This window comes from Podarcis muralis, chromosome 7, assembly GCF_964188315.1.
Source record: "Podarcis muralis chromosome 7, rPodMur119.hap1.1, whole genome shotgun sequence".
Taxonomy (NCBI): Eukaryota; Metazoa; Chordata; class Lepidosauria; order Squamata; family Lacertidae; genus Podarcis; species Podarcis muralis.
The window spans coordinates 78,386,722-78,401,082 of NC_135661.1; the positions used below are offsets into that span (position 1 = coordinate 78,386,722).

Below are 14,361 nucleotides of genomic sequence, written 5' to 3' on the forward strand. Positions count from 1 at the left end.
CCCCCCCCTACGAGCGCCTGGCACAGGGAGGAGGCAGCAACAGGCGGAGAAGGAAGAGAAGGCGCAGACAAGCCCCAGCCACAAGACGCAGTCCGGTAAAGGTGCCCTCAGACTGGGCCTGCACAATGTTATGATACATCACCACAGGGCAGACTTTAGTAATCTTTCATAACAGGGGTGTCAGCCTGAATAAAATATTGAGGGGGGCAGGTAGGCCCCACCTCACATCACCATCATCATCATCATAATTTATTACTGGTCAAAGATCAGCTCGAACCTCACATAATTTATCACATGCCACACACACCCCATTTAAATGTCAAAGCCCATCAACTTCGGGGGTCTCAGCCTGCTCAAATATTTTAGGCCGATACAACCGGCCCTTTGAGGGTGACCAAACTGCTGATGCGGCCCCCGATGAATTTGAGTTTGACACCCATGGTGTACTGCATCCCATTTCCCCCCATGAACAGCAAAAAGAAAAAAAGAGAAAAAGGGAAAAAAGAGAGGAAAAACAGGGATCCCAATGCCTGACTCTCACCACTAGTAATCACCCTCACATTGCTATGAATTATTGAATTCACAAGGAGGAGATTTATGCTGAACCATAATTACCCATCAATGTGAGGCTGGTGTTAGATATGTGAAGCATTATAATAGTTATTTCAACTGGAAAAGCGTTTGAGGCAGTGGAGATAAAGGGAAGTGCCAGAGAAACCAAAACTCCAAAGTATACTTTGAAGATGTTGCAATACAAAACTATACAGACTTATCTGTGAGTAAGACCCATTGAAATCAGTGGCAGTTACATCTAGATAGACAGGTATAGAATTGCACTGTAATCCCTTTGAAATAAATGGTTATTAGTTCAACCAAAAGTGCATAGGAGTGTGCTGAAATCCCTAGGAGTTTGCTCCAATCCTTCCAGCCAAATATATTTATTGGTGAGGGATGGGGTGGAAAATTGAGAAATATCTTTCGCTTTCAAGGAAGGAAGCAAACTTCCTTTGAAACTGGAGGTGGAACATAGATATTGTGGGTTATTTTGCCCTGCCTGAGTTTGTCTAATCGTCTTTTCAAGTAATCTAAGCTGGTGGCCATCACTGCCTCCTATGGAAGTGAGTTCCATGATTGAACTATGAACTGCATAAAATATTATACAGGATATAGCTTCTGAACTGCACTAACCATGCTTTACCCCTCCTTTCAACTATCTCAGCTAAAATATTTGTGATATTATGGGGTTAATTGTTAAATAGAATACTTTTCTTTTTTCTTTAACTTACTAAACACAAGCAAAATAATTAAGAAACATTAGATTACCATCTCCAGGACATCGGAAATTTTTGTTAGGTCTAACTGGAGATGAATCTGTGTATGCCACAACGGCCACAAGGATACTCCTGGCCCAGAAATGAAAATCACAGGAGATTCCAACATTGGAAGAATGGTGGAGTAAGATGTTGGAATACGTTGAGTTAGCAAAGCTGATGGGGAAGATGCGGAATCAGCACAACGAACTGTTTCAAAAGGATTGGAGCAAATTTATATTATATATGAATGAATATTGTAAATATCTGAAAACATTTGTAGCTGTGAGTTGAAATGTTTTGTAATGACAATATAAGGAAATGATTTACATTTAATAAAGGGAAATATAAAAATAAGAGAGAAGGTAAAAAAGTGGTTATAGAAGTGCTAAGAATAAAGTAATTACGTACTGAAGTCAGAAAAAGGGGCGGGAGGAGGTCGATGCTCGGATAGAGCAATGTTTCAGCATATGGATTAATGTATGGATATTGTGATTTCAAAACACTGAAAATGTAATAAAAAATATTTTAAAAAAGAAAAGAAGTGAAGCATAATCTGCATCAGCAAAATTCTTCAGCTTAATCATAGAATTGTAGAGTTGGAAGGGACCTCAAGAGTGATCTAGTTCAACCACTGTAACTCCCCCCATGGGACTCGATCATGAGATTTAGAGTTTCATGCTCTACTGGCTGAGCTATAGAAAACCCACATCAGCAGTGAAAGCCACAGTTGGATAGACCTAACAGCAGACTAGTCATATTTATGGAAGAGGCTATCAGTGGCAATTAATTTGATGGATATACCATTTCCAATTGCTGGGGGAGAACAGGGGGAGTGGGAGATTGCCCTCCTATCATGATAGTCCTGTACCAATGGACATCTGATCAGCCACTCCAAGAAGGAAGCTGCTACACTGCAGGGTTCTTCTTGGCTTCTGAAAATGGAGGGTGGGATTTGAATCGGGGATAAACAACTACGTAGCTGGATTCAGTTCAAGACAACGTGGCTAAGTCTAGTCATCACTAAACAAATCAGCTGGCTCAAAGTATCATCTGCCTTTCACAACAATCTGACACAATTAGAACAAGGAGGGGCAAAGTTCAGTAAAATGATTTAATCAGCTCTCAGTAATAATCTTAGAGTCACTGTATTCTATTACGTGCCTACCAGTGTGTCCCTGGCACCTTTCAACAGCCCTGAGCTATGTCTAGCTTTGCCAGCTGAGCAGTCACCTGAGCAGTACCTTGAGGCTTTGATTGCACTTTGATTAGTAGCCTGGAAGAAGAGAAAAAGTATATTGTTCCTTCCAACTCAGTAAGCGAAGGCAAAAACAGAGGAATTGGATCAGAATTATTTTTTCTATTTCTAATGATGAACATAGTCACATGACCTCAATTGACTTTGCAGCCTTCTTGGAACAAGTTGCTCATTTGGAGCTGTTTTTGGTCCTGCAGTAACATTACCTTACAGTCAAAATAAAAAAAATTCCTTCCAGTAGCACCTTAAAGACCAACTAAGTTAGTTCTTGGTATGAGCTTTTGTGTGCATGCACACTTCTTCAGATACACAGTTTAATTTATTTTGACTATGGCAGACCAACACGGCTACCTATCTGTAACTGGAACTATGGAACTTACCTTACAGTGTTACCTCTGGTTAAGAACTTAATTCATTCTTATCCTTAGGCACACTTTCACTAATGGGACCTCCTGCTGCGCGCGATTTCCATTCACATCCTGGGGCAAAGTTTGCAACCATGAGCAGCTACTTCCAGGTTAGCAGAGTTCGTAACCCGAATCATTCGTAGTCAGAAGTGTTCGTATCCAGAGGTGAAGATGATGATGATGAAAATGTTTATTCGGCTTTACGCCCATCATAAAGCACAACACAACAAAATAAATCAAATGAAATAAAACAGTGGACTCATACAAGCCACCAGTAATATAACACAATTCACAGCTCACAAGGACAGATATTAGCAATTCAAAAGAAAAATTTAAGATTAAGATTTAGGCACTACACTAAAATCAATATCTGATGTCATTATAGAAAATTCTTATAACTATCAATAATCGGCTAACATTCCATTCCGTCTCTTATACGAGAGGACAGCTGTTAGGAATTTAGCAACCTGTAGGGTAATATAAGGATCCACATCTTGAAGAACCCAGGCAAGCTGTAGGTCTACTGGTTTGTCAGCCATAGGCTGAATTATGGAGTTTAGTATACTAGCACGAGCTGAACTGTACATAGGGCAGATAAACATGACATGCTGTAGAGATTCAGATGTTTTCATTTCACTAGCACACATTGAAGGGACTTGGCCCTTAGTGAATCTATGTCTCAGGACATTTGTTGGAAAAACATTGAACCTAGCTCTAATGAAGGCATATCGGTGAGACGCGGCCATAAGCGATGTTAAGTAGGATGGAGCATGGTAGATAGGGATTATGCTGAATTTAACGGCGAGCAGACTCCACCACCAGCTAAGTAATTTTGGTATAGCTCCACATCATCCAGCCTTTGATTTATGCACATTTAGATCCAGTTTGAGCAATTCAGTGGGCGAGATCTCATAGGACAGCAATTTGGCATGGATTTTTCCTGACCACAAATTTGTGAAGTCATCCCGCCACATGCATTGAATGAGATAGTGGTTCGGGAGTTTATGCCATAGGGATATCCAATAAATCAAAACTCTCCTCCATAGAACTAACTCCACTGAGGGGATCTTCATTTCTAAACGAATAGCCGCATTACTTACGCATGTTGGTAATTTTAGAAGTCGGTGTAAGAATTGGCTTTGAAGCGACTCTAAAGGTGAGAGGTTTGCAAAGGCAGCCCATAAAGGTGCAGCATAGGCCATCGCATCCTGGGGCAAAGTTTGCAACCAGGAGCAGCTACTTCCAGGTTAGCGGAGTTCGTAACCCGAATCATTCGTAGCCAGAAGTGTTCGTATCCAGAGGTATCACTCTGCTTTCTACCTCAGCCTTACTTGCCTGCCCCTGAAGTGATTGCTTTGCTGCCACTGAGTCACCCTCCTTTTTTCTGTGTGGATCAGTTTTACTGGTTGAAACATCCATTGCAGCCACGTGAAATGAAGTCAACATTTTAACCACAGCTCATCCTATACTTCGCAGCCTTGCTGGGATGGATCTAGTATCCAGGCTTTTCTCTTCTTTAGAAGAGAAATCCTTAGATGGAGACTGCATTGAGGGGGTTTCTTGTAGGTGGCTTCCGGGCTTTGCCATTGCCTTTTTTGGTTCTCAGCTCCTTTATTGGGTACCGTCAGAATTAAAATTTTATATTACCGTATTTTTTGCTCCATAGGGCGCACCTGACCATAGGGCCCACCTAGTTTTCAGAGGGGGAAATCAAGGAAAAAAATATGATTTCCCCACTCCCCCCAGCTCTGCGAGCAGCGGACAAGCTGCCGGCAGTCTGTGCGCTTCTCCCAGACCTTCTCCCTGCTTTTACAGGAGGTGGGGGAATTCCCCCACCTCCTGCAAAAGCCAACAGTTTGGGGAGAAGCGAACAGAAGTGCGCAGCCTATGCGCTTCTCCCAGACCTTCTCCCTGCTTTTGAGGGAGGTGGGGGAATTCCCCCATCTCCCGCAAAAGCCCACAGGAGCCACACACCCTTTAAGGAGCGCACAGCTCCTGTCGGCTTTTCTACGAGGAGGGAGAAGGGACTGATGCGGCCAGTCAGTCCCTTGTCCCTCCTCGGGGAAAAGCCCCCAAGAGTGGCCCCGCAAAAGCCGTGTGCTCTTTAAAGGGGCTGCACGGCTTCTGCTGGCTTTTCGCAAAACTGGCAGAAGCCGCACGCTCTTTAAAGGGTGCGTGGCTCCTGTGGGCTTTTCTACGAGGTGGGAGAAAGGACTGATGCGGCCAGGCAGTCCCTTCTCCCTCCTGGGGAAAAGTCCCCAAGAGCGCACGGAGCTTGTGTGCAGCTCTTGGGGGCTTTTCCCGCCTGCCTCCCCTCTGCATTCGCTCCATAGGATGCACACACATTTCCCCTTGCTTTTTAGGAGGGAAAAAGTGTGTCCTATAGCAGTGTTTTTCATCCTTTTTTGGGCAAAGGCACACTTGTTTCATGAAAAAAATCACGCGGCACACCACCATTAGAAAATGTTAAAAAAATTAACTCTGTGCCTATATTGACTATATATAAAGTAATTCTCTTGAATAGGAATCAAATAAACACAAAGAAAATATTTTATAATTACTTTATTATGAAATAGTAAGTAAACAGAAATATGAAAAATTATAAAATACTTTATTTTTAAATCTTTCGAATTTTTCAATTTTCCCCACGGCACACCAGGCAACATCTCGCGGCACACTAGTGTGCCGCGGAACAGTGGTTGAAAAACACTGTCCTATAGAACGAAAAATACGGTAACTGTATAGAAGAAAAAATTTGAAAAGTGCCTGTTGACAACTAATGAGATTGTGGTGAAATAATTCAGACAATGTCAACAGTGATTTTTGAATGTCATCATTTTCTCTATGTCGTTATGCCAAAGGGAAAAATAAACTCCTCTTCCCAGAATTCACTGGAGAAGGATGCTGCAGCGCAAACACGTAACCTATAAATCCCTCCAAGTAAGCCTCTATGTGCATCACTTCTCTTTCTAGAATGATGAAGGAACTCCTGAGCACATGCCTCCTCTTGGCCCTGCTTTCTCCAGGTAAGTAGGAACCAGTAGGATGGGGAACTTTTACAGAAATAATATTTAGAAGCACAGAGGAATCCGGAGAGCTGAATTTAAGAGAGCTAGTATGTTGTAGTAATTAGAGGGTCAGACAAGGATCCAGGAGACCAGGGTTCAAATCCGCACTCAGCCACAAAGCTCACTGGGGGATCCTGGACCAGTCACTATACCTCAGGTTAACCTACCTCGCAGGGTTCTTGTGAGGATAAAATGGGGAGCGGAGAACCATGTACACAGCCTTGAGCTGCTTGGAGGCAAGTTCAGAAAACAAAAACAAAACAAAAACACACACAAAAAAATTAGAAGCCAAGAGCAATGATGTTTGAAATATGCTAGTAACTGAAGGTACTATGTTTAGTAGCCACTGGTAGCCTAATTCTGCATCATTTCTCTAAACCTTTTTGTGAAGCTTTTGTGAAGCCATGCAAGTTGGTAGCATTGTCAGTCTTATGAGAGAGGGATCAAAATGTTTGTATTTCCACTTTGTCCATGTCATGCAGAACAGTATGTGCTTCCAGGAAGTCCCCTCTTTCTCCCCTCTTAACTGTCCTAACCCCCCCCCCCAAAAAAAAAAAAAAAACCCAAGAACATCGTCAACATTTTTCATAGGTGAGTTGCCCTAGCATAGCTATTAGAACCCTTAAAGACCAACTCTCATTACCTGGATCTAACCCTGTTCATTTAACTCTGCTTAAAACTGGTTGAAATGCAAAATCTGCTCCCCAACAGGTCTGGGTCAGTGATGGGACAGAGTATTCCTGCAGAGGGTACCCAGTTTCCACAATGCTTTTTTTCATACCTAAATGATGGGATAAGCCTTCCTGCTGCTCATCTGGCCATTGCTCCTTTATCTAAGCTCACATCTAAGATTGTAATTGAACAGTAGGGGGAAAAAGGCATTGAAGTAATAGAGTGGATGGGAGGAAAAAATGGGCCGTCAGACAGGGAGGGTTTACCTCTTGGAAATAATTAAACCAGTGTTCTGGCCAATGGCTTTTATTCATTTTCTTTTACTGAAAGCTCTTATTAACTTGAACCCCATTTCATTTAAAAGATTTAATTCACTCTCACCTCCTTCTCTGTGTCAAACGAAGGAAACCACAAAACCAAATAATAATAATGGTAATAACAATCCATGAACTAATCTTTTACTCCTGTCCTCAGCATTGCCTCTGAAGTGCAGATACGGATTTAACAAGACTGCACTGACATTTGCTGGCAATGTAAGAGCCGATTGCACCTTTCGTCAAGATGTCTGCGTTGCCAGTGTTCTGCGTACAAATATATGTAAGATTTATCTGGTTTTTTGTCTTTTGTTTTTGGAATTACTAAATTAGTGGTAAGGAAGCGGTGGCACATAAGCTGTAGATGAATGAGAACTCCCATCTGCCTCATCTATCCTGGCCACCAGTCAGAGATGATGGGAGATGTAGTCCAGCAGCATATGGAGGACCACAGCTTCTCAATCCTGCAGTAAGGAATCACTAACATTTGAAAATGGGAAATCTAAAGTCACCTGATCACAAGCATCAGATTTCCATCTTGATGTACATATTCACCCACCATTTTGTGTTTTGCCTCAGGTGCTAAAATACCTTGGGGCTATTCTGGGTGGGATAGTGGTGCTCACTTGACCATCTGTTCCTACATCATTGCTACATACTTGGAGGGAGAGGGGGAATGGGACAGTGAGGTTGGTGCAGTTGAAGTGCACTGCCAAGTCTTCTTCCTTGGCGATCACTTGTAGCTGAGTAAGTCTGTCTTCCATAAACACGGTTTTAACAATGAGTCCGTAAGTGACTGTGGAGGCCAATTCTGGATCCACACGTCCTTCCACAGTGGGGGCATTGGTTTCCAGACAGGAGTTGATCAAGGTGTGGATTTGCCAAGCGTGCCTTCCTGCTAGCATGTTTCTCTCTTGCGTCCTGAGTTCAAGTGACTTCAAAGCCTATGACACCTTTGGTAATGGCTGTTCTCCAACTGGAGTGCTCACAGGCCAGTGTTTCCCAGTTGTCAGTGTTGATACAACATTTTTTTAGATTTGCCTTGAGACAGTCTTTAAACCTCTGCCAAGTATTTTGGGTTGGGCAACAGGAGCTCAGGGAAGTATTTTCCTGCCCTGTAAATGGTTATGATCGACTAGCAGAGAGAATGCAGTGTATGGCACATGTATTGTCAGAAGTATCGAAGATGCCATGATTCTTCATGCTGTAGATTGGACCTGAAATGAAGTTCTACATTCATTCCAAATTTAATGCCTTTTACTCTGGTCTATGATCGTAATAAAGCTTTGAAAGCTTTGGTTATAGTTTACAAACTACGGTTGCAATCAAAATTATTCACGCCCCATTGCACATTGGGTTGATTATCAAATTTTACAGGCTTCTAGCTGTTTGCACTGAACAAATCAAGCAAAAGCCATTGAAATAGCTCTTAACAATGGCTGCTTCAAGTGGTTCCCCCAAATTCAGCTGAAAATGCAACTTATACTGCCAAGAACAACATTATTTATTTCGGTCGAAGACCCACAAAATCATTTTCAAAAGCAAAATAAAAGAGAAATACAGGGAAGATTAAAAGGTGGTCACATTGTTTTATCTGCAGTATCTAGGTTTATTTCTTATTACTTCTGAGAGGTAAGGGTAGTATCATCTGAGTTATATTGGCTTCTCTACACTCACTATTATTCAACCCATCCTTGGCAAGCATCTTTTACAGAAAATTGGAACCATTACAATGAATGTGTCTTAGCAGCAATAAACCTTCATATCTAGATATTTCTTTCAAATTCTTTTTCATAGGGAAATCCAAACAGCAACTTTCGAATCAATGCTCGCCATCCAGAATGTGTTTATCAGGCGATTACAGCTTCACTGCAGCGGATGGTAAATTCTTTGAGATGAAGATGCAATGCTGCAAGACTGACTGGTGTAACAATGCATTTCTCAGCCGTACGTTTCTTCATCAATTTAGAATCATTAACATGTTAGGGTTTTGCACTGAATTTGGCCACGGCCTGGATCCTTAGTCAATCAGCAGTACTTAGAGAATCTGTGCCTCATTCAAATGGGGTGAGACAGCCCCAGGTGGCTACAGATTGTGTTGAGCAGCTCAGGACTATTAGGGGCTCTCAAGGGATGGCGAGTCAGGCAGGACGGGGAGGCAGTCATGAGGAGAAACTGTGAAAAAGAGGGACCTAGCTAGAGACATGGGTGACACTGTAGGTTAAACCACAGAGACTAGGGCTTGCCAGTCAGAAGGTCAGCAGTTCGAATCCCCATGACAGGGTTAGCTCCCGTTGCTGGGTACCTGTTCCTGCCAACCTAGCAGTTCAAAAGCATGAAGTGCAAGTAGATAAAATAGGTACTGCTCCAACGGGAAGGTACACGGCATTTCAGTGAAGTGGCTTAGTCATGATGCCAGATGACCCGGAGGCTGGTTGAAGACAAACGGCGGTTCCCTAGGCCAATAAAGCGAGATGCGCACCACAACCCCAGAATAGTTCCCGACTGGACCTAATGGTCAGGGGTCCCTTTATTTTTTACTTGACAGACATGTCAGCCAGAGAAGGGATGGGTTGCCTTTCCAACCAGGCCTCTCCTTCTTCCTGCCCCTCAAAGCAGCACCATTCAGAATCAGATCATCCTTCTGATAGGTGGAAGGATTTGATCTTGCACAGTGCTAGTCCCCCTTGTCCCAGCCATATTTTTACTGTATGTTAAGATATGGTTACATATCGCCCCTATATCCAAGTGATGTGAGATTCCATGGGTACCAGGCATGCTGTAACCCACGCTCTGTGTTTCCTGTGGGACCATAATGCACTGTGGTGTCTTTATCATATATGGTTATGCATCAATATATACAACCTGAGGCCTACAATGAAGACATCCACCAGAAGATGTCCTGTCCCTCTCATAGATACAGCAGCATCCTTGCCTTGGCAGTTTGTCTTTTCCTGAGAACGGTCACATCCCTCATTTTCTAATAAAACCCAATCCTGGTTTTATTACTACACAGGGAGCAGCCTCCATTCCTTTGATGTGCTGCTGTGCTAATCTGCTATTTTAATGACCCACCTCCCCAAAATGGTTACCTCAGAAGTAGATTGCTTCTGGCATAAGTCATGTTGATTTCCGAGGATTTAGAAGTGTCTAAAGAAGTGTCAGTTATGTCAATTGAGGAACTTTGCCTACGTTAATTAACCAAGTGGATAAGTAAAAAAAAAGTCTAAAAAAAATCGGGGCCAAGAATACAATCTTCAAGATGCCTTTATAACATTCCCTATGCATAATTAGCCATCAAAGATCTATTTCAAGCAATATAATTGGATACTTAAGCGCACGAACAGCTCATAAATAGGTTATGGTCCCTTAAAGATAACGTTCAATTAGATGCTCCAGATATGGGCCTTACAACCCACCTATCTTATCCAGACACTTGAACTGCTTCTGGTCAGTCTTTTAATTGACAAAATAAGCACTGTCTAAGCTGGCAGTTATTTTATTATTGTTATTTATTTAATTTATATACTGCCCTGTACCTGGAGGTCTCAGGGAATTCACAGAAAGTGACAGTTAGTTCATTGCTAAAGTGCAGAAGACAGACAGAATCTCTGTACAAAGATAAGGGACAAAGAGCATCCATTTTCATACAGCCTACACCATAATCAATGGCAGGAAAACCTTCTGAGAGACTGAGAAGGGAAGAAAGTTCACACTCCCCCACTCCCCTTTATGTAAAGGTCATTCATCTCAGAGACCAATGGTGACTTTGTCCCATCCTCAGCCCTGAACCCAGATTGTGTCTAGATTATATTTTATCCAAGAGTACTTGCAGCTGCCCCACCAAAACTGGAAGGCCCTAGGGTGAATTCCATTAATACAACACAGAGATACAAAAAAAGAGAAAAACATCAACATGCTCACTATACTTTTGATTTTGGCAGTTCCTGATCGCAACATGCTGGCTGAAAATGGTTTGCAGTGCCCATCCTGCTTTTCCAAAGGAACAATAATGTGTAAAAGTGAGAAGACCATCAACTGCCTTGAGAATGAGACCCAGTGCATTCAATTTAAAGTTGATCTCAGTACAGGTAACATTGCTACCGTCTTGCTCAAAACAAATATTTATTATGTAAAAGCAATGTATTTCATTTCCTTAAATTCTGTGACAATGAGCAGTATCTGGTTAGTGCATTAGTGCAAGGATTTACCATTAGTGCAAGGAGTTACAGTTGTGCAAGAGAATTTCCTCTCTCTTCTGCATGTATGTGCTCTGAATCCTCCCAAAATCTGCTCCACAGAATTGGGAAAACCCTCAGAATTCATTTAGGGGATACATAAAAGGAGGAAGAGAGAGAGAGGATATGTTCCTTTCTACAACCATACATTATTTTGTTGATGTCATGATTTAGCTACATTCATAAAGATAAAGCGCTTTATATGCATTATAACAATTTGACACCAGATGGCACTTGGGAGTCCCGTCTTTCATTAACAGGATTTCCTAGTACCTCTGGTTAAGAACTTAATTAATTCCGGAAGTCCGTTCTTAACCTGAAACCATCCTTTCAGCATATTTTTCAGGAATAATGCTACATTGGGAGGGAATTTGGAATGAATGGGGGAGGGGCATATGGCTGATTTGCCTCAGAAGGACAGAGGCAGATTCCAGGCCATTTGTGATGCTTCTGCCCTACATTCTTTCTTCTCTCATTTCTGCTGCCCTTTACAGCCTTGGCTTTGCTATGTTCTCTTTTAAGGGTTGAGTAAGAATTCTGAGGTGAGTACCTGATTGGCTCTTGGGATTCGCCTTTTTCATCTGCTTTATGTTTGATGCGTTTACCATGAAAATAGATATGGTAAAATAAAAGGAGGATTCTCTGGATACTTAGATCACAGTGGGGCAATGAGGGAGCCTCAGTTGGCACCCAACCATCCTGAGAGACAATGAAGTGCAACTCCAGCTTTTTTTCTGCTGGATCACCCTGTTGACTTAGGGCAGGTTCACTCAAGGTTCAGACACCAAGGAGGGAGTATTGTTCTCAGATCTTGCTGTGTGGCCGTAGCATGTGACTTTTAATATGCCCAGGAGATGGCAGGGATAGAATTCCTCGTATTTTATTGCAAATCACCTGCCCACAAGAATTTGATTTAGGCCTGTTTTCAAATTCTCTGATTTCATTATATCTTATACCATATTTTTCGCTCTATAACACGCACCCGACCATAACACGCAAATAGTTTTTAGAGGCGGAAAACAAGAAAAAATATATTCTAAACGAAACAGTGGATGTATGATTTTTGTGGTTCATGCTGTGGCCACAGACATGTGATCTGACGGTGAGTTTGGGGTAGCCCAATGCAAAAATCCTGAGGATCCATGTGGATCCATGCTTTGTAACCAGATTTTTGCACCACTGCGGCCCCAGGCAATAGTGGGTGCGTGCTTTTTTTGGTGCAAGCTGTAGCCATGGACATGCTATGTGATCTGATGGTGAATTTGGGGTGACCCAGTGCAAGGAGACAAGGACAAGGAGCACGCGTGGGGTGTGTGGAGAAGGATGCTGCTAATAATGCAGAAGAGGGGTGTAAGAGGAGGAACACGCGTGGGGTGTGTGGAGAAAGATGCTGCTAATAATGCAGGCGAGGGGTTTAAGGGGAGAAGGAACATGCGTGGGGTGTGTGGAGAGGTATGCTGCTAAAAGGGGAGAAGGAACATGCGTGGGGTGTGTGGAGAGGGATGCTCCTAATAATGCAGAAGAGGGGTATAAGAGGAGAAGGCTCCTCTCCTCTCCCACTTTGCTCCTTTGAAGCAAGCAGGCTCTGCTTCTCTCCCACCTCCCCGGCTTAGCGATCTGAAAAACCTCACTGCGATTTAGCGAGCTGAGTGGGGAGGAGAGAGGGACATGGTTGCTTTAAAGGAGCCAACCGGACAGGAGCCACTTACACTTGTGTAAGTGGCTCCTCTCCTCTCCCGCATTGCTACTTTGAAGCAAGCAGGCTCTGCTTCTCTCCCTCCTCCCCACTCAGTGGCTCTTCTACCGCTTTGCTGTTTCAAAGCGAGCCACGGAGGAGGGAAGGAAGGGAAACCATGGATCCTCTGCTCATGACTGCAGCAGATCCCCCCGCCATCCGTAGGCATTCACTCCATAACACACACAGACATTTCCCCCTACTTTCTAGGAGGAAAAAAGTGAGTGTTATGGTGCGAAAAGTACGTAAGCATAACCTGTTTATAAATATTCTTTGTGTCTTGAGAGTCCTTTGGGTATGATAGCAATTTTAAATTATATCTGATCTATTTTTTTACCTGAAATTCTAATGCTGAAAATTTTGTATATTCATGTTCTGATGAAATTATGATATTTCTCAGATTTCTTAAATATACACTTTTAAAAACTAACTTATTAAAATTATCATTCACCATCACAGGAACCATCTCCTAGTCCCTGAGTAAAGAACTAATGCCAACATTTCTCTCCCCCCCCCCCCCCAGATTTTTTTCAGATCTACAGTTTCACTTTCCAAGGTTGTGGAACAACAGATTTTTGTGCCATCAGGAAAAATAAAAAAAAGGCGTTCGGAGCTGGGAACTTTGTTCTTTATGTTACCCAAGAAGGTTGTAACAATGCTTCACGAATCTCACACCAGCCTGAACATGAAGAGTGAATGGGACAGTGTAGACCTCCCCCTTGTGTATTCCAAAATCAATGGCAAAAAGGGGGAATTGGAGGCCTAGTGTTAAAATTCAGGACTCAGGATCTCTGTTTCTTTCTTTTTTGCTTTTGGTTGAAGTAAAGGGAAGCAAAGGGCAGAGAAAAAGAGGTCAGAATATGGGAATTGTGGATTCTAACTTCAAAGAATCCTGTTGTATATCATTAAAAAACAGTTAAGTTTTCATTATGACGATTACAATGCAAAATAAATGGTTATGGAGAATCAAATGCTGGTTCTCAGATCTGTTTCTTTCAGATACAAATGTAATTATCATTTATTGGTTTAGCCACGGCGATTACAAAAAACGCAATACATAAAACAGAATAAAAACAAAATAAACTACATTGCACAGCTAAAATCATTATTCAAATCAGATGATTCCTTAGATAAGAGGTTTCTCCTTTGAAAGATTTAAATTAGGGCATATTTTAAGCAGAGTTCAGTGGAATTCAGCTCCGGCACCTCTCAGGTTAGTGCCATTGCCATTCTAAGAGAACAAGGAACAACTTCGTGGTGAACGTGGTGAACTCTGGCACCTGCAAATCTAGAAAAATAGTGCTGATCCCTACAAACCTTTCTCCTTATAATCGTAACTGTAAAGGCAAAACAGATCAA

General features: G+C 42.4%; 1 protein-coding gene across 1 annotated transcript; it reads left to right on the plus strand.

The window, feature by feature from the left end:
- Positions 1–3,745: 3,745 nt before the first annotated feature.
- On the plus strand, positions 3,746–13,698 carry LOC144328550 (phospholipase A2 inhibitor and Ly6/PLAUR domain-containing protein-like). Its single transcript, XM_077932511.1, has 6 exons — positions 3,746–3,801; positions 5,949–6,001; positions 7,190–7,326; positions 8,841–8,976; positions 10,974–11,120; positions 13,526–13,698. The coding sequence occupies exons 1-6, from the start codon at positions 3,746–3,748 to the stop codon at positions 13,696–13,698; spliced, it is 702 nt and encodes a 233-aa protein (XP_077788637.1).
- The last annotated feature ends 663 nt before the right edge of the window (positions 13,699–14,361 follow it).